Source organism: Colletotrichum spaethianum (assembly GCF_022836535.1).
Source record: "Colletotrichum spaethianum MAFF 239500 DNA, contig03, whole genome shotgun sequence".
In the NCBI taxonomy this organism is placed as follows: Eukaryota; Fungi; Ascomycota; class Sordariomycetes; order Glomerellales; family Glomerellaceae; genus Colletotrichum; species Colletotrichum spaethianum.
Genome location: NW_026054773.1, coordinates 1,510,319 through 1,534,593, shown reverse-complemented (window position 1 = coordinate 1,534,593; position 24,275 = coordinate 1,510,319). Strand labels below are relative to the sequence as shown.

At 54.2% G+C, this 24,275-nt stretch overlaps 5 protein-coding genes across 5 annotated transcripts; 1 reads left to right on the top strand and 4 right to left on the bottom strand.

Annotated features, from left to right (window-relative positions):
- Positions 1-402: 402 nt before the first annotated feature.
- Positions 403-1,277, bottom strand: ColSpa_01918 (mediator of RNA polymerase II transcription subunit 8; the record flags this gene model as incomplete). Its single annotated transcript, XM_049268130.1, has 2 exons — positions 403-1,003; positions 1,138-1,277. 2 exons carry the CDS (start codon positions 1,275-1,277, stop codon positions 403-405), a joined length of 741 nt encoding a protein of 246 aa, XP_049124087.1.
- A 957-nt stretch (positions 1,278-2,234) lies between these two features.
- ColSpa_01917 (choline-sulfatase) lies at positions 2,235-4,006 on the bottom strand (the record flags this gene model as incomplete). The annotated part of the gene is made up of 2 exons (XM_049268129.1): positions 2,235-2,376; positions 2,430-4,006. The coding sequence occupies 2 exons, from the start codon at positions 4,004-4,006 to the stop codon at positions 2,235-2,237; spliced, it is 1,719 nt and encodes a 572-aa protein (XP_049124086.1).
- A 4,371-nt stretch (positions 4,007-8,377) lies between these two features.
- On the bottom strand, positions 8,378-13,178 carry ColSpa_01916 (Ras guanine nucleotide exchange factor A; the record flags this gene model as incomplete). Its single annotated transcript, XM_049268128.1, has 2 exons — positions 8,378-8,762; positions 8,872-13,178. 2 exons carry the CDS (start codon positions 13,176-13,178, stop codon positions 8,378-8,380), a joined length of 4,692 nt encoding a protein of 1,563 aa, XP_049124085.1.
- Positions 13,179-16,610: 3,432 nt separating this feature from the next.
- ColSpa_01915 (inosine-5'-monophosphate dehydrogenase) lies at positions 16,611-18,483 on the top strand (the record flags this gene model as incomplete). The annotated part of the gene is made up of 4 exons (XM_049268127.1): positions 16,611-17,091; positions 17,289-17,581; positions 17,608-18,233; positions 18,291-18,483. 4 exons carry the CDS (start codon positions 16,611-16,613, stop codon positions 18,481-18,483), a joined length of 1,593 nt encoding a protein of 530 aa, XP_049124084.1.
- A 1,048-nt stretch (positions 18,484-19,531) lies between these two features.
- Positions 19,532-21,215, bottom strand: ColSpa_01914 (uncharacterized protein; the record flags this gene model as incomplete). The annotated part of the gene is made up of 3 exons (XM_049268126.1): positions 19,532-20,073; positions 20,133-20,912; positions 20,966-21,215. The coding sequence occupies 3 exons, from the start codon at positions 21,213-21,215 to the stop codon at positions 19,532-19,534; spliced, it is 1,572 nt and encodes a 523-aa protein (XP_049124083.1).
- Positions 21,216-24,275: the final 3,060 nt, after the last annotated feature.

Here is a 24,275-nt window from a genome sequence, read left to right as displayed (position 1 = left end):
GTACCCGACTTTTTTTCACAAACAAAATGTCAAGCAGTTCTAATGACCGTTGAACCATGACGTTCTGGCGGGATCTTTGTGTCAAAGAATAAGGTCAGAGTCGCCACAGAAGTCATGGGACCAATGGATGTGTATGTGTATGGCCAGATGTTTCCAATGAGCTGTAAGTCACCCCTTGTTAGGAACGGCATACTGCTGGCTATCTCGCAAGAATTATCATATAGGTGGCCAGCCTGAAAGTGAGAACCGACCCGGATCATCTGAGCACGTTCAATTTTGTATAAACATCCTCGTCGACGAATCGAATGCCGCCGTCGCGACTGGGTATCATATCCTCCCTGTAACCTCGAGAAATCTTTCACTTTCTCGCCCCCATCGGCCCACGCTTCGTGCCGGACTGGCTCAACAAGTCCACATTCCGTGGCAGATCGAAATCCCCCTCGCTTCGAACCAGAACAACATCTCTGGCTCCGGGCCAGTCGGCTTCGGTGGCTTTGCCTGCTGCTGTTGACCCTGGCCAGACATGACGACGTCTCCATCCTCCCCACCACCACCCTCCTCATCGCTCTCCTCCTCATCGTCTTCATCATCTTCAAGACTCCTTTTCAGCCCCGTCCTCACATTCTCGATGCCTCGTTCGCGCTCTTCTTCCGTGTAGACATCGCCCGCCTCCTCGAGGACGTACCGTTGTACGCGCTCAACGGTCCACTCGCGCACCCCACGCCAGACGTCCTCGAGCCCAGCCTCACCCGCGCCGCCTCCCTCAGAGGAGGAAGAGCGCAACTCTCTCGTGGTCTCGCGGCCGCGCTCGACCCACTCTTCGACACCCGGCTCGAGTTTCTTGCGTAGGAGCTGCAGGAGGATGTTCTCGTGCACGCGGCCCGGATACGCGACGTCTGGGAACACGTGAAGGTGCTGGAAGACGTGTGTGTTTTCCGTCAGCGTTTCGAGGAGGGACTGGAGGTTGCGGAGGAGGATCTGGGATTGCGCCTGGAGGGATGATCTGGAAGGGTCCGTCGTTAGCCTAATTTGATTTGCAACTTCTTTTTTGAGGTTTTCTGTGGAGGGGACGAGATGGAGTGGGAGGGCAGCGAAAGAGGGAAAGGAGCTAGGAAGCTGGTCTGGTGGTTAACTCACGGGGGTGGAAGCGGATTGCTCTTCAATACGTCAATCTTCAAGCCCTGGATGCTGTTGGACAGCTGGAATAGACGTTGGCGCGTCTGCTCAATCGCCTTGAACTCATCGGCGGAAATTCCGAGCGCATTGGGCTTCTCCATGACCGCGTGTTATCGTCGCGACGTTAGGCAGGCGCAGTATGGAAGCTCGATCGTAGGGTCGTCGAAGTGGGTTTTTCGCAGTCGCGATCGATGCGCCAGGTCACCTTATCGGGCTGCAATTGTCTCATCCAAAGCTTCTGGAAGCGATTGGGATATATTGCGGCGTGAGAGGAGTGCTCGCTCGTTTGCGAAGGCCTGGACGTCGCGGGGGTCGTGGGTGGGTTTTTGGGGTGAAGTTAAGGTGCGGTTCCAAGAAGCTTCGACCCCGTCGGCGACGTGACGTTCTAGAAAATCGGCCGGGGGTAAATGAGTGGAGTCGTCTGACTCCGCTTCACGCAGCTGGCTCTGGGCGGTGCCCCGCTACCGGTCAGTGCATTCCTGTGAAGGTTGCTGCAGGAGGGGGGCAGGGGCCATGCGGGACGGACATCTGTAGGCGAAAAGGGGATCGACCGCTCATTATGGAGGCTGGATAGGAAAGCGCTCGGCAATCAGTCACACGAGCGAGAAGCAACAGGTTGGCTTCTGACATGCATAGTCTGACGTAGGGTATTTGGGACATGCCCAATAGCATAGCATCTTGGTAAATGAAGCCAAACACAGACAAGGATGTAAATCCCGTGGTCAACTATGCTTGTTGCTAGTGCAAAATAGTTACCTTTTTTATTATCATAGCTCTATTCACTCTCAAGTTGCACATTTGTGATTGTGTTTGGTATTATTTTTGATCAATAGTCTTTTTGCTACCTTTCAGCATCTGTTACTGAACCCCCATCAAATTGTGACATACAGAGGACCTCCTGATCCATCTGATGGTCATGCTTCAAACGCCATGGATCGCAATGCGGATATCTGCGAGAGACCAATGAAACGCGTACTAAAAACCCAATCAAATGCCCCAGACGCCGTTCTGAAAATGCATTTTACATGGTCATCATCATGAAAGTAGGCCGAAGCCTTTTACTGGCCGTGAGATCCGGCTTGGCCATAGAGAACTCTTTGACCAGTCGTCGCTCTGTCGACCTCCCGGCCGTACTTGTCTACGGGAGGGTAACGAGCGCGACGCTCAAGGTCATCAAGAGGGATCTGCGAGCGAATGTACCTTGAGAGATGTTAGTGACTGGTGTTATCATCACTGGGGAAAGTTCAACTCACTTCATTCTGCCGTCGTCAACCGGATCGTAATCCCAGCTGGTGAAAGCACCCTGGGTGAGAGCTCCCCATACCAGCCGACGCTTGCGCTGAGACTGCAGAACCTGCTCCGTGATGGCGTCAAAGTCCCACTTAGCCTTTGTCTCGGCCGTGTACTCCTCGAGCTTTGCCTTGGCTTCTTCCTCCAATACCTTTCCGGAGATGGCCTTTTGGGATGCCAGGTTGACCAGTTCCAGGGGATCGTGCTCGAGGTTGAAAAGCTGGGTGCCGTCCACAGGGCAATGGATGAACTTCCAGGGTCCCTCACGAATCATCATGAGCGGGCTGATAGTGCCCTCACCGGTGTACTCGGCGTAGACCTTGTCGTGACCCGTCTTGCCCTCCAGGTGAGGCAGCAAGGACTTGCCATCCATCGGCAAACCGGGTGCAGGCTTCGTGCCGACCAGATCGCAGAGGGTCGGAAGGATGTCGAGAGTTGACACATTCTTGGTCACGCGGTGAGGCTCAAACTGATGGGGGTGGCGAACGAAGAGAGGAACTCTGACAGAGGACTCGAAGTAGCTCATCTTGTACCAAAGCCCACGCTCGCCAAGCATGTCACCGTGATCACCGCTGAAGACAATGATGGTATTGTCGTCAAGACCGCACTTCTTCAAAACCGACAGTAGTCTCCCGACGCAGTCATCGACGTAGCTGACAGCGCCGTAGTAGGCGCGGCGGGCTCGCTTGATCTGCTCGTCGGTGAAGTCGTAGTCCCATAGATCACAGACCTTCATGAGGCGCTTGCTGTGGGGGTCTTGCTCCTCCTTAGGAATGCGGACCTTGGGGAGGGCAATGTCGACGTCCTCGTACAGGTCCCAGTACTTGTCCTCGATTGTGTACGGGTCATGAGGGTGAGTCAAAGACACGGTAAGAGCGAAAGGACGCTTCTCGGGACCCTCACGGACGTGGTCATAAAGAAATTGGGTTGACCGATACATAACCTCCTCGTCGTAATCCAGCTGGTTGCTTCGCACGCAGGTACCGGCCTGAAGGATAGAGCTTGAGTTGTGGTACCACTCGAGGCGAGTGTCAGGCTCATCCCAGTTGACAACCCAGCCGAAGTCGCCCGGGTAGATGTCGCTGGTGAGACGAGTCTCATAACCGTGTAGTTGATCACCAATGAAGTGCATCTTGCCAGCCAAAGCCGTTTGATAACCCTTCAAGCGCAGGTAGTGCGCATAAGTAGGAATCTCACTCGAGATTTGGCTGGCGTTGTCGTATGCGCCGATCTTCATGGGAAGAAGTCCTGTGATCAAGCTCATGCGCGAGGGTGCGCACAGCGGCGAGGGGCAGTAAGCCGAATCGAACTGGACAGACTCGGCGGCAAGAGCATCCAAGTTTGGTGTCTTGATCTGGGACTCGGGGTTGTACATCTTCAGTTGAGGCGCGGCCAGCTGGTCGGCCATGATGAAGAGAATGTTTGGCTGCTTCGCGCTGGCCGACCCGTTGCCGTTGGCTGCGCTGTTACCATTGGTCGACTTGCCGTGGGCGGGCTGCGCCAGAGGCGACGAGGGGAGGGAGTTGAGGTCTGGAGCCATTGTGCTCTCTCAGACATCAACAATACGAGAAAGAGGGATTCGTCTCTCGAAACTCAGAGGACCTGCGAGGACGACTTGGGTGTTTCCTGCGTTGGTTGTGTGGTGGCAAGAAGATTTCTTTGTAGTGGTGGTGGGCGAGATGGCGGTCTGGTTGCTTATGAAAGAAAGGGTTGGTGTGTGCGTCGAGGGTGGTGATGAGCAATAATCAAAGTTTATACGTGATCATGGACGACAACGCAAGGAGCGACAAGCAAAGTGTGTGAAAGCACGACTAGCTGAACCTTCAAGACAATGTATAGAAAAGGGAGAAACTGAATCAAGTGGTATGTGGGAGAAGCTGTCCTTTAAGAAAGTGCGCCACGGGGAGAGCAGAGACGGGGGGGAGAAGAGAAGGAGAGACCAGTCCCATCTGTCTCGACTCTCGACCCTCCTAGGACCCTGGAGTCCGATAGGAAGAGACGACTGAACGTGGAGAATGAGACCGGGAAGGCGAAGGCAAGGAGCGACAACGCCAAACGGGGGCCACGCCCAATGCACAGACAATGTATATGCACATATGCAACAAGCGACGCGATCAGCGGGATACTTCAGATAAGGATACCCCAGATAACCACTTAGTACCCACCCTCCACCAAGTGGCCCAGCCAGCTTGGTGGACCTCGTCCCGGATCATGCAATGACACGGGGCTCCAGCTGCTTCTTTTCCCACAACCCATGCCTAGCTGCACCGCCTGCAAAAAGGAGGAAGGGGGGGAAGACACACGGCAGGACCAGCCGGAGTCCGCAGTCAACGAAATTTCTCCCCATCCAGCCAGATAATGGAAGGAAGGTGCTTTTGGTCATCAGCCAGGAACGCCTTACCAATGTAGGTCGTTTAGCCAAAGTATGGATTCAGTCGATGACTCTGCCCTGCCTGCCCTTTCTTCCTCGACCTTCTTCTCCCTTCGCTAACGTCAATGTCATCCACGCCACTACGCATACACCGACGCACCGACACACCACCTCTGCTAGTTTGCTGCTCTGCCCACAAACGAGGACAGGTCGTCGCATGTGTCAAATATGGCGTTTTTCCATCAAACAATTGCGAAATAACACATGCGGAGCACCACTCCGCCAGTCACACACTCTCCCTCTGGGTCGCAACCAACGTCAAGTCATCGTCTTGTTCCACCTCCTAGCTTATCGTATGGACGTCTCTGCATCATAACCATCATAAGGAGCAACATGTTCCCCGTTATGACTCCATTCATCGTCAGTTCGTAACGCCCTCCTTCGCAATGCAGCTAGCCTCCAAGGCGATGTCGAGGATTAGATGGCGGTGTGAACAAAATAGTCGGCACACGCTACAATCAGTAACAACGGGCGACCACGGAGAATGCAACGGCCGGCTAGACCTTCTAGAACAGCGAGCATGGGTTGGCCTGTCTCGTGCTTCTCCCATGATCAGTGGTCAAGTTCTCTGTCGCACGAACAGCCTTCGATATGCTTCAAGCAGGAATGACAGACTGTTTTCCCTTGCCTTTTCCCTGCTAAACGGACCCCTGGATCCGGACGGCTAACCCCAATCGCCCTCTTGCATCTTTCCATGTACCCAAAGACCAGCCCGCAACCTGCATAAGCGTCGCCTAACCCTGTCAGGGTCTCCTCCGATTAGCTGGGAGGATGGGATGGCCGAACCTGGCATGCCACAGGAATTTTTCTGGACACTGGTCAATCGACGGGGCCATTTCCAGTGCGCACACACGCGACAAAATTACGGAGGACTCCGTCCACTCTTCAACCGCACCTCCACAGATAAGGACGCGAGGCGTGGGGAGAGAACAAGCTGACGAGATGGGTCCAAGGAAAGATATGAGAGTACACCTTTCCCGGCAGAGACTTTGTGGTCGGCGAGCGTCTCCATTCCTAATATCTATAGCCATAGATTCAGTGCATGCATGCAGGGCAAAGTACCAGCAACTCGGTTACGAATTGAAGCGAACGGGGCGGACCTCGAAATTCTAGATGGCATCAATTGTGGAAAAGAACCCGTCGGAATTAGCAACCGCCTATATGTCGCCCCGTCCCAATTTGCATTCAGCTGTCCTGCAGCCTGAGCTGAGGCTGCAATGCCTTTCCCGCACCTGGCAGCCACCCATCTCATGGACAGATCTCTAATCTCAGTGTTTCCACCACCGGGAAGCCCAGGAGATGTCGTGATGGCATCCATCTCCGACCTCGAGCCGCCTCGCACCCCGCAATTGCGGGGTTACCCTCATGGCTGGCCGGTCACGCCATCGGCATAAGTTCTCTTACTCCGGGTGTGGCTTACACTTGCATCTTGTGCTGCCTCGAGACCTCTCAGTCCTTAGTAGGTGTGTTCCATCATCTACTGGTCACTGGCGCACGTACCAACTTTGACAACACTCACTAACTCCTTACCGCCGGCGTTAGGGCCCCGGCTTCCGGTCAAGCCATACCGCAATCACATCATCGCGCTCCAGTATTGCTTCATCAGCTAAACAGCGGGCATTTGAGTCAAATCGTCGTTTCATAAGCACCAAATTTGCCGATAGCGCAGCATCAGCATCAGAGTCATCATCTTCCAAGGCTTCCTTCCGAGTTCCCAACAAGGGCGAGGATCAAATCTTCCGACGATCCGTACCTTTTCTCCTGCGCATCCGTGTTGCCCCCTCTCCTCCCTTGTGCGTTTGTTTAGCCTCCATGTTGTGCCAGACGAGCCAGCTCGTTTTCTGCCGAGTCGTGTCATCGCTCTTACTGCATATAATTGATCATCTGATGATCCAGCCCATCACACACAGTACCTCTCCGCACCCGTTAAGTGCATGACGAGTGATTATCCTAGAGTGCCACGCGTAAAGCTTTGGCGTCTAAGGCAGGTATCCGTATGGATGGATAGCTTGCACATCCCACCCCGAACATCCCGTCCGACAGTCTGGCAGCCACACACGGCCTACAATCAACGCCAAGCCAAATCCGCCCAAACACCCCTCCATCATGCTTCCTGGAGTTGGGCAGCTGCAAGCTGCACAGAACCCAGACACATCCCTCAAATCACATCCCATCCTACCGAGCTGAGACATTGCTAGGGGCCCCCCATCGAAACACAACGTCACGTTCACCAGCGCACCAACCAACAACGAACAACAAATCAACCTTCCCTCGTCGAGAAGGCTGACAAGATATGCGACTAAACAGCACAGTAATCTACGGCAACAATCACCCTCTCGTGCCGTCAGGTGCCCTGGACCTTGTCCCATCCACCGCACCGGCTGGCTCGCTGCTCATACAACCATGAATATGATAGATAAGTAACAGCTTGGAGTCCACACACCTCAGGGGATTGAAGAATAAATCTTGCCGTGAATCGGCCGTGGTGGCTTGCGATCGATGATCAGCTAGAACATCGAAACTGCTCGCCAAGCCCCGTCTTAGCCTGCTTCAGTCTCCCGCGGCCCTCCTTTGACACCCTGCAAGGAGCCGCAATCATCCCCTCGCCAACAAGAAAACCAGCCAATAACCTGATAAAGGCATAACACCGCAGCCCGCGCACCCCCTTTCCCGTGAAGCCAGTTCAGTTTCCCCCCTCGTTTCCCCAGATCTCGTCCCGCCCCAAAGTCTCGAATAACCTCACATGACTACACGTCGCGTTTCGCCGTTGGTCCTTGGCATCCCGCCTGAGGCCACGGGATCACACAACTCCATGACATCCACAAGGCTACCTTTACCTTGTTCTTGCAATACATGCATCGCAGCCACTCTTTCGGAAACACACACACACACACACACACACACACACACCAGTCTCCTGCGGGCACGTCGTCTATCGTCGGCACAGTCGATATGGAGCGACACACAGATCGGGAGAACCAAAACAAGAGTTCAGCAATGCGGGCGTGACATTGAACAAGTTGATCTAAAGCGACTAAAAGACCTCGAGGGGAATCTCTTATGCAACCCTTTCCCGCCGCATCTCCAAGACTCCCCGCTCCATCCAAGTCGAATCCGAATTTCCCTACTTTGGGGTAAAGCAGCACCCCCGAGGCAGGGAGGCTGCCCACCCAACGAATGGTTTGTGGTTGTTGTCAGTGTTTGCTCATATGTACTCCTACAAGCATTATTCTCCCAGTTGATTGAGTTTTCATTACCCCGCAATGCAATCTCGAAAAGAAGAAGAAAAGAAGAAGAAAACCCCGCCCTCGCCTTGCTTGGTCCAAGTAACATCCGTCTCATGCATCCCGGAGAGAGTAAAAATATCCTGCATGCCCACGCGCCACCGCTTCATGCTCAATCGTCCCATCAATCCATGTCTCATATACCCTTTTTATTTTCCTCTTTCTCTTTCTTGCCATATGCTGGTTTGCTGCATATTTACTGCGTGCGGTAAAACTTCTTGTACAGAAGATGCAGAAGCAAGTTGACGTTCAGCTTGAGGTTCCCTTCGAAAAGGTTCATGAATTGATGGGCCTCGAACTGAGCCTGCAGCAGATCCTCAATCGGTACGAGGGCGCTCGCTCCCGGCATCTGGATGTGACCGCGGGACCCCTCGAGGGAGAAGACGCCCACCTCGTCGCAAGAGATGGTGAGGTTGACCCTCTCCCAGTCGGTGACGCCACTCCACCCCACGAGCACGCCTTTCTCTGCGAGAGCCCGAGCGCTATATTTGTAACTGCCAAACTTGGGGACCCGCCCGCTACGTTCCAGTTCGCGCTGGTGGTTGTACTGTTTGGTGAACGGAAGCAGGAACCGTTTCTTTCTGGAATGACGAGATTTAGTCAGCTTATGGCGACACACTTGGACCGTGCTTATAATGTGGGGATGTGGGACGGAGAGAGGGGAGACACTGTGGTTTTTGATAGACTTACCCTTTGTTCTTTTGTAGCGTCGCCATGGCTGACTCAATGTAGTCGTCATAACTCTTGCGCTGCTGCTCAAGGTATTTGGCCTTATCGTGCAAGTTGGCAAGAGTTGACCGGACACCCTCCAGTTCACGCTGCCGTTGCACGCGTCTTCGGCTCTTGGTTCTGATGTCGAGGGCGATGGCGTTGAGAATGTCCTGGTAATAGTTGTGCTTGGAGATTCTGCCCATGTGCTCCAGTCGCAAGATGTTCTCGAGAGCTGTCCGCTTCAGGTCGTAGTATGACATCCGCGTCACGTCCACCATGTGGGCGTCCGAGTATGCGCCTCTCGTGTTGGCGTCCTTCGCGAAGTCGTCGTGCAGGACTGACCGCCACTTGTGTTCATCATCGGGGTTGACGGGCTTGACAAGGATCTCCAAGAGGTTGGCGCCAGTCTGTACGCGAATAATGTATAGGATGCATCGCTTCGTCTCCATAAAGAGGGCCTTAACCTCTGCCTCAGGGTCGTCGATGTCGTGAAGCTTTGGCGTGAGATACATTTGGATGTCGGAGGACCCCGCAGCAAGCATCTCGTTCTCGTTGTTCTTGGCGCTACCTAGATCTTGCAGGATTTCGCGGAGAACATCATCCCGGTTGGGGCATATTGTAGGGAGATCACCAGCAATCAGGTTGTGGATGGCAAAGATGTCCGTCATCTTGATGTACAGGGTCGGCTTGTTCTTGGAGTACAGGTCGTTGAACTCGTCAATGTCGAAGTTGCGTTCGGCATCTGGAACCGAGATGAGCTCGTGAGTAATCTGAGCAAGTCGCTCCGTAGATTCGCCCACGAATGCATTCAGCGGTTGGAGATAGATGTTTTCTCCGCCAAAAGGTCTGCCCGACGCGATCTGGCCAAGCACCTTTGCAACCTCACCCAGGTTACGCTTCTGGAGGGGGCTCAGCTGCTTCTCGATGACTCCCACGTTCTCGGGAGCAATGACAGCGGGTTGCATGTAGAAGCGCCAGAGCCAATTCGTGACCATCTGGAGGAGGTGGTGTTGCGGTTCCTTCTTGAACTGTTGGCAAAGGGCCTCAAATAGTTGGCGGCAAAGGAAACGAAGACCGTAGGGCATCTTCGGAAGGAGATCTTCCAGAGCCAGCAAGTACTGGTCACAAATTTCTCTGAGGTCGCGAAGATGGTCGATGAAGAGGTCTCGGGTCTCCGGGTCTTTGATGGCCATCTCTCTAGGAACATCCAAGGGGCGCCGACTGGGACGACCGGTCCGCAGCTCTTCATTGTTGATAGCTGCCCTGTAGATCTGCAGAGGGTCGCTTTCAAGATCAAGAGCCGGGTCCTCTACGATGTTGTCCCGCACGATCGGACCAAGAAGCTCTCGGAGGTACTTCCGGTCACGAGGGGATCGTGTGTAGTTGGCGAGAAGCTTGGTCCAGAAGAAGTTGCCCCGCAGGTAATCCTGCAAGTTCCTGCTGCACTCAACTTCCTCTCGCATGGACCGGGCGAGGAGCTTGAGGAGGTAGTACTCCTCGCGGCGTTTCTGAGCGTACCCGAACAGACCCATCATAAGGTGCTCAATTCGCTTGCATTCCTTCTCGGGGGTGCCTTGTTCACGGATGCGCTTGAAGAGGCGTGCGAGGTATTGGGGTTGTGTCTGAAGGTTGAAGAAGAGCTGCTGGTAAGATTCCAGTTTCTTCCTTGAGCTCTTGTTCAAAGCCTTCAAGTCGAAATGGTTGGTGGACGAAATTGACGAGTTCGCCAGGAGACCGATAGAGTGTCCACCGTAATTGCTCTGGTGCCTGACAACCTCGTCCAGGGTGATCTTGTTTTTGACGAGGAGGGCAATCTTGATGTCTAGCTGGTCGATGTATTGCTCCAGCATTTCGTTTTGGCGAACTTGCTGAACCACCGTCTTCCGCATTCTCTCAAACTCAATCTCCTCGTTGAAGTCGAAGTCGCTGTCGTTCAGAAGATGGACAAAGTTCTTGACGGCGTTGACTGGCGGATCCTTGCCATGGGTGAGACTCTTGTACGCGTCTCCTTGAATCTTGGCGCGAACGAGGCTTTGAATCTTGACGACCTTCTGCATATTTTCGTTGAAGAATCGTTTCTTCTCTTCAAACTTGGCTCGCACGACAAAGGCTTTGGCGGCAGCTTGCATCTCGACGATCGCGGCCTCCTCCTCTTCGAGATCCGAGATGAGGTTGAAAACATCTCCTCTGACCATCATGGCGCGTGCAAGTCCTTGAAGCTGCTGGATTGCTGGGGTGTGGGATTCGAGCTCCTCGAGAAGCTCACCATGTTGCTGGCGATGCTGGTAACCCCGTATGCGCGCCTGGAGTTTGATGATCTTGGGTTCGGCACGAGACAAGGCGTCTTGTTCCGAAGCAATACGACGTCGCTCAATCATTCCTCGGATAAGAGACTGAAGATCAACGTAAATTGCCTCGTGGCTACTTAAGTCATCGAGGATCTCGGCGACATCTCGTCGGACGGCGGCGGCTCTGATGTGTGCTTGAAGGCTCTCGACCTCAGTGACATACTTGGCGAGCTCTGCCTTTGTCGCAGTGACTTCAAGGCGGACTGAGTTACCTCGGACCGTTGCTTGAAGGTTCTCGATTTCGGAGATGTGCTGGCTGAGTTCCGCTGTCGTTGCTGCAACCTCGGTGCGAAGCGACTGGCCTCTGATTGCTGCTTGAAGACTCTCGACCTCGGGTATGTGTAGGCTGAGTTCCGCCCTGATGGCATCGACTTCGGTACGAAGCGACATGCCTCGAATCACTGCTTGAAGGGCAGTCCATTGCGGCGCAGAGCCTTGGAGATGCCCTTGCTCTCGCGAAATCTGATCTCTAGTCAGCAGTGCCCTGGCAGCAGCCTGGAGGCTGATTATGCTATTGGCCTGTCTTCCCAGGAGCTCAAGGTCATCAGCAACGCGTCCTCTCAACAGCATTCCACGGACAGCGGCCTGGAGACTTTGAACTTCTCCAGATGTTTGGACCGTTTCCTGGTGTTGAGTGACGAGCTCCTTTCGGACCAAGAACCCCCTAAGTGCTGCTTGAATCTTGCGCACAGGTCCTGCATGACGGGCCAACTGAGATCTCTTGTCTCGTACCTCATCGCGGACCTTCTTGGCCCTAACGATACTCTGGAGCTGCAGGATATCGGGCTCCAGCCTCTTCCACAAGCGTTCCTTGTTGGCCATTTTGTTTCGAACGAGGAATCCGCGAGCGAGACTTTGCAGGTCGACCGCAAAACGTCTCATCTGAAGCCGGTAGCCAATGACTTGACGGGTAAAATCGGCTCGGATGCGAGATTGCAGATCGATGAGCGACCCTTCAACGCCCCAGAGCTGCTGCATAGTGTCGCCCAGGCGCATCCGTACTACAGCTCCACGAACCTGTGCCTGAAGCTCAACGATTGACCCCTCGTTCTCGCCCAGTTCGCGATCGATCCTCTCTTCCTCGGTCTCCTCGGGCTCAGGGGTCGCGGGCTCGACACCAAAGTCTGCTCCCATGTTGCCGAAGCTGGGCATGCTAACCCCGAGTTTATCAAGACCCTTTTGCATGGCCTCGAGTTCATGGTGCTCGAATTCAAGCTGTCCGACAAGGTTACCGATGCGGAAGTCGACTATGCCCTTTCTGAAGAGAAGCCAACTCAAAGCGTGGATGCAGTATATGACTTTGGGTATGTTCTTCTTCTCATACAAGTCGATCAGCTCGAATCTGAAGAGGTCTGGGAGTTCGACTTCGTCCAGATATCTGAAGAAGATGGCGATGTTGTCCGAGTGTCGAAATTGCAGTTTTTGATGCCGGAAAATACGGAATCTTCTGTCAGGGTTGAGAGCCTCAACCACCTCCGCGAGGGTGACTCCATCGCGAAGGGCCTCCTCTAGCTCGACAATGGGAGGAATCGCCCTGTGAATGACATCCTCAATCCATTCCTTTGCTTCACCAATATGGCAGAGGTATTCATAGGCCTGGAGAAACTGGCGCTGCTTGTCCATCCAGTTCCGCCCCTCCCATCCATACCCGCCTGTGCGCTGGCCAGCGCGGCTTGTGTTAGGTTTGTCTGCTCTCTGCAACCTGCGGCGGCCCTTCAGGCCCACCACTTCTTGCGCGGGTGTTGTGATTGCGAATTCGTCAGCAGATTCAGATTGAGCAAGCTTGGACAACGTGCGCAGCTGGCTTGTTGAAGATCGGCCCAACTTTTCGAGGTCTGGTCGGGCAAGCGCCGCAGAGTGTACCGCGGAAGGGGGTTCATATGCGTGAGGTAGGGCTGCGCTACCACGGCTAACCGTGTCGGACCGGCCGAGAAACATCGAGTTCGGCCGGATTGTCAGGGTTCGCGATAGCGGAGTAGGCGATGTGCTGCCGTCGTGCTGAGCGTGCGAGAGCTTGCCGCTGTCAACACTTTGTGTGCGCTCATGACGGTAGCTTGGACGAGGCGGTGAAGGGGTTGAAGCTGTTCTTGGCGCGGTAGCAGGGGATGGCGAGGCGGGAGCTTGGGGAGTGGCCGGAGAGACTGCCGAGTCATAGAGTAGATGTTGTTGTCTTGGTCTCTCTTGCGGTCGTGGTTCTCTCCTCCAAATGAGACTTGATGCAACCGTGAACCATCACTCTTGCCCCTCTTGTGAGAACTTGGTAACGAGTAACCGCTGGAAACTGAAGAGAGTTGAGTGCTTGCTCGGCTGTTCTCAGAGTACAGAGAGTACCCTGAAGAAGCAATAGATGATGCGGTAGAGGACTGACGGTTGATGTTGCTGGGGTAATCCAGGGTATGCGACTGTCTGAGAGGGTGCGGTCGGTGCGACATGGTGGGCGATGATTATGATACCGGAGGAAGCCTGCAATCGAATATCTGTGGGCTCAGGAATTCGGATGACAACATTAGGGCGCCTTTGTCGGACGTCGGTGGTACTGGTATGCAACGAGATGGATTAGGGTCGTCCTCGGAGTCTCGATCTTCGGACGGGCTGTTCGTCTCGATCTTTTATGATGCTCGCAAGGGTCGAGTCGAGACAGGACGACCAAAAGTCGGGGAATTCGAAGCGGCCCGCGGCGGTGCGTCGAAGCGCGAGTGAAGAATAGGAGGTCGGACTCTCGGGACGCATGAAAGCGCGCGCTGCGCAAACGTAAAAACCGTCGACGGCGACAAGGAAAACGAGGTCGACGACAGACAACGATGATAAGAAGAAATGTTTGCGACGTAATATTACCGATGAACAGACAGCCCACTTCACGCCAGTGCAGCCACTGCCACTCAAAGCGCAGTCGCAATCTCGTCAATTTGACCGGGTGTGGGTGGGATGTTGGGTCGTTAGGAGGTCGGGCAATGGAGGGGAAGGGTGGGAGGGAGTCGGAACCTGTTAAGGCAGTTTGTTTGTTTACTGCTGCGAGTTGGAAGCGGCAACCAGCCCCCTTGCAACCGGGGTGTGTCTTGTCTCCTCGCAGCGTTGGGGTGCCCAGGAAAATCCGGGTGGCTTGTGGCTCATGGTGGCCCCTGCATCGCACCCGCCCGGCTTTTTAAAGTGGGGGCAGATGCACCAATCTTCCGTGGCACGGCCCTCGGCCCCGCCTCCACTCTCTGTCAATTGGGCTGTCGTCTGGTTTTCTCTGGGCCAGGCTCTTCTGCGGAGAGCTTCGACCCAAGAACGTCAACAACATGATGGCCCGGTGAGGCCCAAAGCTGCAAGGCTGGCCTAGATGAGTATTCAGGCACTTCCCTTGGGTCAACCATCTTCGGGCGGGCCAGGGTGCCGTCTTCCCTGTGCTCTGATTTGACACATGCTATTGTCTACTCCATTTAGAGCCTCTGACACGTCGACCAATCTAACCTCATTATCTGTCGTCTTAGAAACGTTGTCAAGTACAGATGATGCATCGGGAGACGATGGTTGATGTTGAAGTTAAGAGCTGGTGGGGCATGCCCGAGAACCAGGATGGATATTACGTTCAATGTGCTGCATGGATCACATCATGATGTGACGAACCTTCCACGAGGCAAATTCTGGCCCTTTTCTGTGGCACCTTTGTTTTCTAGCTGCATCGGCGCACCTTTGAGATACCGCAGCGCATGTCATTACCTGGCGGAAAGTTGACATTTGCATGGTATTGTCGTCTCAGCATCTGACGGCGCCAACGGCAACGACATGGTTTGACTGGTTTTGAATGAAACCCAGGCTTTGGGGGTATGGCGGCTTCATTGACACAAACTAGGGATGGATCCAATTACGAGTACGCTCTTTACCGTCGTTTTGGCTTTTTGTGTATCCATCGATCGTCCTCAGAAGGCGCAACACTCGTTGTTTTTTATCTGTTTTCTTTTCTTTGTTCCTTTTCCGGTAAAGCTGAAACAGCCAATCATAGCTGTCCGTTACTCTCATGTTGATGTTGAGGAGCAATTTTTCAGGGCAGCTTGCTCCTCACATGCAAATTTCAACCATTCAGATACTATAGTAGAGGGTACACAAACACACGTTTTAACTCATGGGTGAATGATCATGACGAGACAGACTGACAAAAAAATGATCTTGAGAGTTGGATAAGCTCGGGTCCTCTCTATACCAACGGCTAACGCCCCCAGTCCATATTGCACCGCTCGGACATCATCCACAAGTCTCAGCCATACCCAGGTTGGACCAAAATGACATGAAAAGCAACAACATCACCGCTACTCTCATTGCTCAGAGCTGTCATTCGGATTCCCCAACAATTGGCGACGAGGAAACTCCGGACGTGTGCACTTCTCGAGGGATGGAGTGCACGGTACCTTACTATGGTATCCCACCGCCTCCCGTCAAGTGCAGGGCGTGTTTGCCGCTCGGCATGTTGGGCCACCCCAGTTCACTCTGGTCTACGCAACTCCAACAGGGGTTGTCCTCTGTCGGTTGCTCTGGCCAACCAGAGGCTACAAACTTTGCAGCAGGACTTTTCGACAAGGCATCTTGGTCTTCCTCTGACCTGAAATTTTCACGCAAAAATTACATATCGAGAGGATACACATGGGCATGCACCTGCGAGATGGGCGGTGCAAGATTGCACTCCTCTGTCTGTGTGACTGACAGAAACAATCAAGGCATTCCCATTCGACCTCGAAACCACTTTTTCGCCTCTGGACCACCAGGGTTCCAGCTGCTGTTGCGTCATATTTTAGGAGCCGGGTGCCTTCTTACATAATGCAGCATCTACCGTATGTGCCCTGGTCAGACACTGCTAATTATGCTCAGATGCACTTCTGAGGGCACTGGACAAACAGAGAGATTGGATGGCATTTGCTGCCCAACCTCTTTTATTCTTGTACGGGAGTCTTTCTTTCTCATGCAGGCCACAAGTGAGCTGAAAATTATGTACGTTGATCCACACTTCAAGCAAGCAAGCAGGAGTTGGATTCGGCCGTCCGAGGATAAATGGTCGACAACCCGATAAGGCCGTCGCTTGGCACAGTCAAACTGCTGAGCTAAGAGTTGCGCCGCACTGTGTTTTTTCACCGCCTGCCCAGTTGCCCCTCGTTTCGCCGGATGCGCAGCGCTCAGGGTCCGTTCACATTAAAAAATTTCCTGCGGGGTGTCGTCTCAAGATTTTTTTCCCTTCTTTCTTACGGGAAGAAGAGACATAACCAACCTTAGTCTTCGAATCGGCCAGACTTTATTTGCTTGTTCCATTCGAAAGACTAACTGTTCTTCAACTCCGTTTTTTGCCTCTTCTTTCTCCTGTTTCCTCGAGAAGAACAGAAAAAAACTATTTCCTTCAAGATGCCTTCCACCAACGGAATCAACGGCGCCAAGGTGCTCGACTCCAAGTCCGCCCTCCAGGTCTTGAAGGAGTATGAGAGCCGCGATGGCCTCGACATCTACGAGCTCATGGACACCAAGAAGCACGGTGGCCTGACCTACAACGACTTCTTGCTCCTCCCCGGCTACATTGGCTTCCCCGCCTCCGCCGTCGTTCTCGACTCCCCCGTCACCAAGAGAATCACCCTCAAGACCCCTTTCGTCTCCTCCCCAATGGACACCGTCACTGAGCACGAGATGGCAATTGCCATCGCTCTCCAGGGTGGTCTGGGTGTCATCCACCACAACTGCTCTCCTGAGGAGCAGGCCGACATGGTCCGCAAGGTCAAGCGTTACGAAAACGGCTTCATCCTGGACCCCGTCGTCATCAGCCGCGACACCACCGTCGGCGAGGCGAAGGCTCTGAAGGAGAAGTGGGGTTTCGGAGGTTTCCCCGTCACAGGTTTGTCAACCCCTTTGCTTTTTCTCACCGCCCTCCTCGCTTTCATGATTACAAACCTTTTTCAATATAACTTTCGTTCCACCAACTTGACGACCATGTCGTTCTGAGGAGACCTTATACTATGATCAAAGCTTTATGCCCAAATTTAGACTGTTGCAGCTACGTTGTTGGAAAACATGACTAACAATCGTCTGCAGAGTCCGGCAAGCTCGGCTCCAAGCTGCTGGGTATCGTCACGAACCGCGACATCCAGTTCGAGGAGGATGTCAACCAGTCCATCTCCAAGGTCATGGTCACGGACCTGATCACCGCCCCTGCCGGTATTGACCTCCCCGAGGCCAACAAGATCCTGGCCAAGTCCAAGAAGGGCAAGCTGCCCATCGTTGACAAGGACAACAACCTCGTCTCCATGATCTCCCGCTCCGATCTGAACAAGAACCAGCACTTCCCCTGGCTTCCAAGCTGCCCGACAGCAAGCAGCTTCTCTGCGGTGCTGCCATTGGCACCCGTCCCGAGGACAAGAACCGCCTAAAGCTCCTCGTCGATGCCGGCCTTGACGTCGTCATCCTCGACAGCTCCCAGGGTAACAGCATGTACCAGGTCGAGATGGTCCAGTGGATCAAGAAGGAGTTCCCCGGCCTCGATGTCGTCGGCGGAAACGTCGTCACTCGTGAACAAGCCGCCACTTTGATTGAGGCTGGCGTCGACGGTCTCCGCATCGGTATGGGCAGTGGTTCCGCCTGCATCACCCAGGAGGTCATGGCCGTCGGTCGTCCCCAGGCTGCCGCCGTCCACTCCGTCAGCAGCTTCGCCGCCCGCTTTGGCGTTCCCTGCATTGCCGACGGTGGTGTCCAGAACGTCGGCCACGTCGTCAAGGGTCTTGCCCTCGGCGCCTCTACCGTCATGATGGGCGGTCTCCTGGCCGGTACCACCGAGTCCCCCGGTACCTCCTTCGTCTCCCGTGAGGGTAAGCTCGTCAAGGCCTACCGCGGCATGGGCAGCATCGACGCCATGCAGGACAAGAAGGCCGGCAACGGCGGCAAGGACAGCCAGAAGAGCAACGCCGGCACTGCCCGTTACTTCTCTGAGGGCGACAGTGTCCTTGTTGCCCAGGGTGTGACCGGTTCGGTTGCCCACAGAGGGTGAGTTTAAAATCCATTACTGCTATTTGTCACGCTCAAAATGCTAACTGTCACTAGTCCCATCGGCAGATTCATCCCCTACCTGGCTGCTGGCCTGAAGCACTCCATGCAGGACTGTGGTATCCAGTCCCTCAAGGAGCTCCGCGAGTCCGTTGACAACGGCACCCTCCGCTTCGAGCTCCGTACCTCCAGCGCCCAGATGGAGGGCAACGTGAACATGGAGTCTTACGAGAAGAGGCTCTTTGCCTGAAAAACGGCAACGTAGCATTGCAGACATGATGGAACGGTTACAAGATGTGAATGGGACATTAGAAAAGGGTTGATTAAAATCATGAGGGATCGGCCAGGGAGGCATGGAAAAAAAGGGATTCAAAACATAAAAGCCTCTACCTCGGGAGTACATATATACAAAACAACCTAAAAAGAGGGGCGAAGCAAAGAAGGCTTTTGGGTTAGGGTGGCAGTTCTTCAGTCTAGCGGAGTTTTTGGAGTCTACAACGGAGGGCCGAATCGCCTTGAGATGATGCAGCGTTTCTGAATACCAAAACCTCCATCGGGGAAGAGAAATCAAAACGAGTTATGATGATTAGCAACACCACTCTGGTCCAAGATGCTGATGTGATGTCTATGTGTATGTTTGTTAAGGACTGGCCTGCCGTCTTGATGCCGATCCGTCAACCAACCAGGCGCAGCCTCGCGCACTGTCTTAGAAAGTCTGAGCAGATTCCTAGGAGGGATCTGATCATGTCGCGACTATCGTCGGGCACCTCTTAGACAGCACGAAGATCCGAAGCGTCCTTTGCCAGGAAACAAACCCCGCCTCACACTCAAGTCTCAGACAAAGGTGTCTGATCTGAGGCGATCTTAAGACGTATTGAAGAAAGTCGTCACATGCACAAACGGACAGGGTCTTGAGCAAGGTCATGATATTAGATAACTCGGGTCCCACGACAAAATATCTACCGCCCATGCATGCATGATGCCCGCTGATATACTAATGAAATGCCGCCAAATATGAAGCCACAGAAACACAACAGTAAAAACAATGCTTTTTGGTAACCCCCGGAATAAAGTGGTTGCGAGAGCCTTGCCATGCCAGACGCCAGCGATGATGGGCATATATATATGTGTATGCCCCCAATAGCAAGAAACAAGAACAAACTAATGTCGGTTAAATGAAAACGTTCATCAGTGAGAGCTGGCCGTGAATTTCGTGTTTCGCGTCTCGTTTTCGGAAGCCGGTTCGATAGACAAACGACCAAAGGCGTGTTTGCATGCCGTGATGGAGAGATGGTACCTCATGACCGCGCAGGGTTGACGGCTTCGTATCCCGCCGGCCCGTTCTTCGCACCTAGCAAAGGCGCCGTCTCCGTCGAAGCGCCCTGGCCGCTGCCAGACGCAACGACACTGCCCTCGCTAACGTAGCCTTCGTCACTCACGCTCTCGTCCTCGTCGTCGCTCGCGTCGGGCGTCTGCGTCAGGGCGTCGTAGTCGAAGAGCATGTAGATGGGAATGGCGCCAAGCAGCGCCGTGAGCGCGAGGAACCAGTACGCGACGATGACGTAGCCCCGAGCAACGCCCCAACTGAAGGCGGCGCCGGCGGCCGCGGGCCCGAAGGCGCGGCCGAAGCCGCTGAACATGGTGGCGAAGCCGTTGAGGGTGCCGAGGATCCGCAGCGACGAGGCCGAGTTGGTGAGCAGGATCGTCATGCAGGGGAAGCCGATGATAACGGCGAAGGCCTTGACGAACATGACGATCATGAGGGCGGCGTAGCGGCCGGTGTTGCTTTCAAAGAGAACCACGTAGGGTGTGAGGATGTAGACGACGGGGAAGGTAACGGCTGGGGGTTTGTCAGTCAGATCACGACGTTTACAAATGGGACCATATAGTTATACGCACCACAAGCGCGGAAACAGCGCAGGACACCAAAGTAGTTGCAGAGAGGAGGGAAGACGAAGAACTGGATCACACCGCAGGTGATGCCGTAGATGGTGAAGATGGTGCCGATACGGTCCGAGCTGAGGCCGAAGCCGCCGGAGAACTGGAAAGGCAAGTGGGTGTTCTCGGGAGTGTGGACTTGTTTGGGGTAGTTGAGGAAGACCGGGAGGATCTGGTCAAAGGCTACCGAGTGCAGGGCGAGGAAGGTGTAGCAGAGCAGGTTGATGCTCGTCTGCGCGGTGAAAACCTCCTTCATGCTCGGCGCCTCTGTCGACTGCTTGTTGTCCTCGGGCTGCTGGGTATGGGAGTTCAACATGGTAGGCACCAACGGCGCCGTAGCCTCGCCGTCGACGAAAGAGGTGCGCCTGACGTGGGCGTGGTGACGACGAGTAGGACAAGAGCGGCGAAACGGGCGGGTGAGACGCTCGCCAAGGAGAAGGCCCCAGTCGGGCTTATGGCGCTTGCTCTCGAGTGTTTCCTTCAGGAAGAGAGTGGCGGTGGTGACAGAGATGAGGAAGAAGACGGCGGCGATGAGGTTCGGCAGAGCAAACGGGTAAGCGTTGAAGAACCAGCTGTCTCCAAACAACGCCGGGAAACGACGGGCGGGGTTGGCGAAGAAACCGCCAAAGGCCGGGCCGAAGATGGAGCCAACGGACCAGATCAGGGGCATGATAGAGAACGCTCGAGGTTGCAATTCCTTCTCGGGGACCATTTCCGCAACCATGGTTCTAATAATTCCAACTAAAAAGTGAAGTTAGTCTTGTGACAGAGATAATAAGGAGAGTTGCGCATACCATTTCCGTTTCCGCTGCCTAGGATGGCTCGCACGATGATCGCCATCGGCAGGCTAGTGGACATGCCCCAGACAACGAAGAACACCATTGTCGAAATCAGACCGATAATGATGGTCGGTTTCCTTCCGATCCGATCGGAGGCTCTGCCCCACGCCACGGCGGTCACGCTCTGGGAAAGAGAGAAGACCGCAGATGTGTAACCGGCCCATTTAGCGACATCGTTTTGTGGGACGCCGAAGCTGCTGATCATCTCTGGAAGGTAGGGAAAGACGGATGTTAAAGCGAGAGGCTCCGCGAACCGCGCAATAGCTGTTATCAAAGTTAGCCTTGTGTTGAATACTGTATTGGGTAACGCCCTGTTATGAGATATGCCGAAGGCGACTGTATTCGAAACGAGTTTTGTTCCGACCTCCACGTACGGGCCACTTGGACCCAACGACGTAGTCAACCTCCACGATTCACAGTGATCAGGCAGCTTGGAAGATCAAAACCACGCTTGCGTCGCATTTTCGAGGTAGGTTCTTGGAGTATGTGTGGCTAAGGACAGGCGGCGGTAGTATGGCGAAACATGCAGATATCCAACCGTTCCAGAGCCCTTGATCTTACTAAATGCGATCCCACAACTTCCATAGAGCCTCCCGTCGCATAATCCCGAAGTTGTTTGCAAGGGCTTCCCGCTGATCTGACTCATCGGCACTTGCCCGCACTGGATGTCGTCCGTAGAGAGAATTGAGGTTTGTTGCGAGGATAGTTAAAAGCAATCGCCGAGACATGTTCTGAAATGTGAGGGCGTCTTACCCAGAATGGCCAGTTGCTTCGACGGCAACTTTGGTTTCGTTGGTTTGGTCATGATGATACTGCAAAAGGAACAAAGGCCCACGACGAGAAGAACAACTACACAAGTATGTGAGAAGTCTAGGTTGGGGAATATCGAGCGGATGGGCCGAAACTAAGGAGCCGGGACAGAATTTCCTGGAAACGCAGCAAGTCTAGGACGTAACAATATGATGTCGAAGGTAAGCACACGAAGTGAGTATGGAGAAAGCAGGGCGACCAACAACTTTAAAGTAAAAGTTTGTTGGAGAATTGGGGAAGAGAAGAGAGTCACAAGAACACACAAGCAAGGTAAGAAAATGACGGTTCGTCAAGCGCAGACAAAAAAACCAACGGCAATGCTCCACTTTCCATCTGCAGGCTCGCGGCTGCACTGCGCTGGACAGGGAATAGCGTGGGTATGCATTTCATGTCACCCGCAGTCATGCATCCAGCTCTCCTGCAGGGCGTCTTCGAAGGCCGTAAGAGCGGAAGGGGACCAGACCAGACTTTTTTTGTTATTCGACGCCGATCCCCGCGCCTCTGCTGACGAAAGATTCTCATACGATTACTGGTCAGAAGGGCGGTCGTTCTTGGAGGGGCGAACCACTTGGTTGCTTGGAAATGGAGACGGGGCACTTGGAAAGCCTCGCCTCCCGGGGATTAGTATTGCTAGTGTAAGAGATGGTGGGGAGAGCCTTGGGAAGTGGGAATTCCCGCCTGCCGTACCCTGACTTGGCATTCTAACATGTGTGCGCGCTATTGGAGAACGAACTGCGATGACATCCTAGCGCGAACCGCATAGGGATAAACAGACAACGGGGAGCGCGAGACGCGAGCAAAGTGCGCAAAATGCGTTGCGACAACGAGCGAGATGGGATGACTGTGGACGTCGTGTGTCTCGGATGCGATCAAGTGCGATGTTTAGGGGACGCTGGTCCGGCTTGCGCGGTGCCCCGTGTCTCCTACACTTCCCAGGGCGCAATGTTTTGCGAGCAGAAGCCGATTCCCTGCTGCTGAAGCAGAAAAGCGTTGGCCCGGTCCAGGCGTTACGGCGGGCGGGCGGACGGGCGTTTGGCAGGGAATGTTGCAAGTGGGTGGTGTCCCGGCGTATTTCTTTGAAGGGATTTCCAGGTTGTCCCAGATGTCCGTTGTCGGCAGAGGCTTGGTCCTGTTGGAGTCCTGTTGGAGTCGGTGAGGGTGTGGTGTGCAATGGGGCATGGAAAGCGCAGGGGCTCTCGCTATAGCCGGTGGTACATCCTAGCAGCAACGGGAGGTGGGAAGCAGGCGGTGCTCCTCCAAAAAGCCGCCTCAAAGCCAAAAAAGATGGAACGAAAAATGCACAAGAGACAAGAAAACCGAGGTCGCCCCCGCAATTGCCATGACGTCCAATCCTGCCGGTGGAGGGCCTCTTTTTCCGGCGGCGTTTGGCCGACTCGCCGAAGCCGGGGCCGAATGTCGGGGCAAGTGCGACGAAGCTGAATCATCATTTCGAGCCGATTGGGCAGGGGTAACCTTCGCTTGTGAGCGCCAGCGAAGCAGCGCCAACATTGCATGAGAACTTTGTGTTGCATGGCCATTCCAAGACAAACGCACATTTTGAATGCTATGAGACCACACACCGCCAGATGGGAGAACACACGACAAGACGGAAACTGAACAGCCAGTATCGATATCCTCAGAGACACCGGATTGGGGGGGGGGGGGGGGGTAGTGGTTGCCAGGCGAGCGCACCGAAAAGAACGATTGGGCGGAATCCACCCAATCAATTGCGTGATTACCGATGTTAGCCGATAAACGCAGCCAACCCGTTGCCGGATGAGGGTGAGTCTCTTAACTCGAATCGAGGAGGGAGGACAGGCGGCAATGGCGCCTTCCTAGCCGAAGCTTAGATAAGATGATGTAACTGCCCGACCGTGACGAATGATCTGTGTCTCTGTCCACCTGTGATGTCTTTCGGACTAAGAGCGGAACGTGAGACGGTTGATGCGGCGTCACGGGACGGATGTTGGGGCCCGTCTGAGCAGTAGTTGGCGAACTGAACCGTAGCCGTACCTCCGTACCTTGTTGGAGAAAATTGTTGTCCCTATCTGCCAGTCTCCGGGGAGGAATCGGCACCGGACCGCCGATGACCCGCAGAGGTCCTCTTCGCCTGAGTACCCAAGATAGGAAGGAGGCCAAGCATTCCAGTACTACGTACACTACCTACGAGAGGGGAACTCGGCGGACCCATTGAAAATAGCAGAGCTGTTCAATCGCGTCTGTGGGTGACAGTGCCAGTGGAGGTTTCACCAGGCGGCGGCAGCCGATCGGCAAACTGTGCTGATGCTGATAACATGGACGAAGCACGCAATGTTCGTAGCAACTTCAACTCTGTTTCAACGACATCTCTGGCAAAAAGGCGCAGAGACAATTGTTGTTGAAGTGCTTCAAGATGGCACACGAGTAAGTTTGTTTCTATCGCATTCGTGAGCCGTTGTCCTTGTGACGAGGAGCT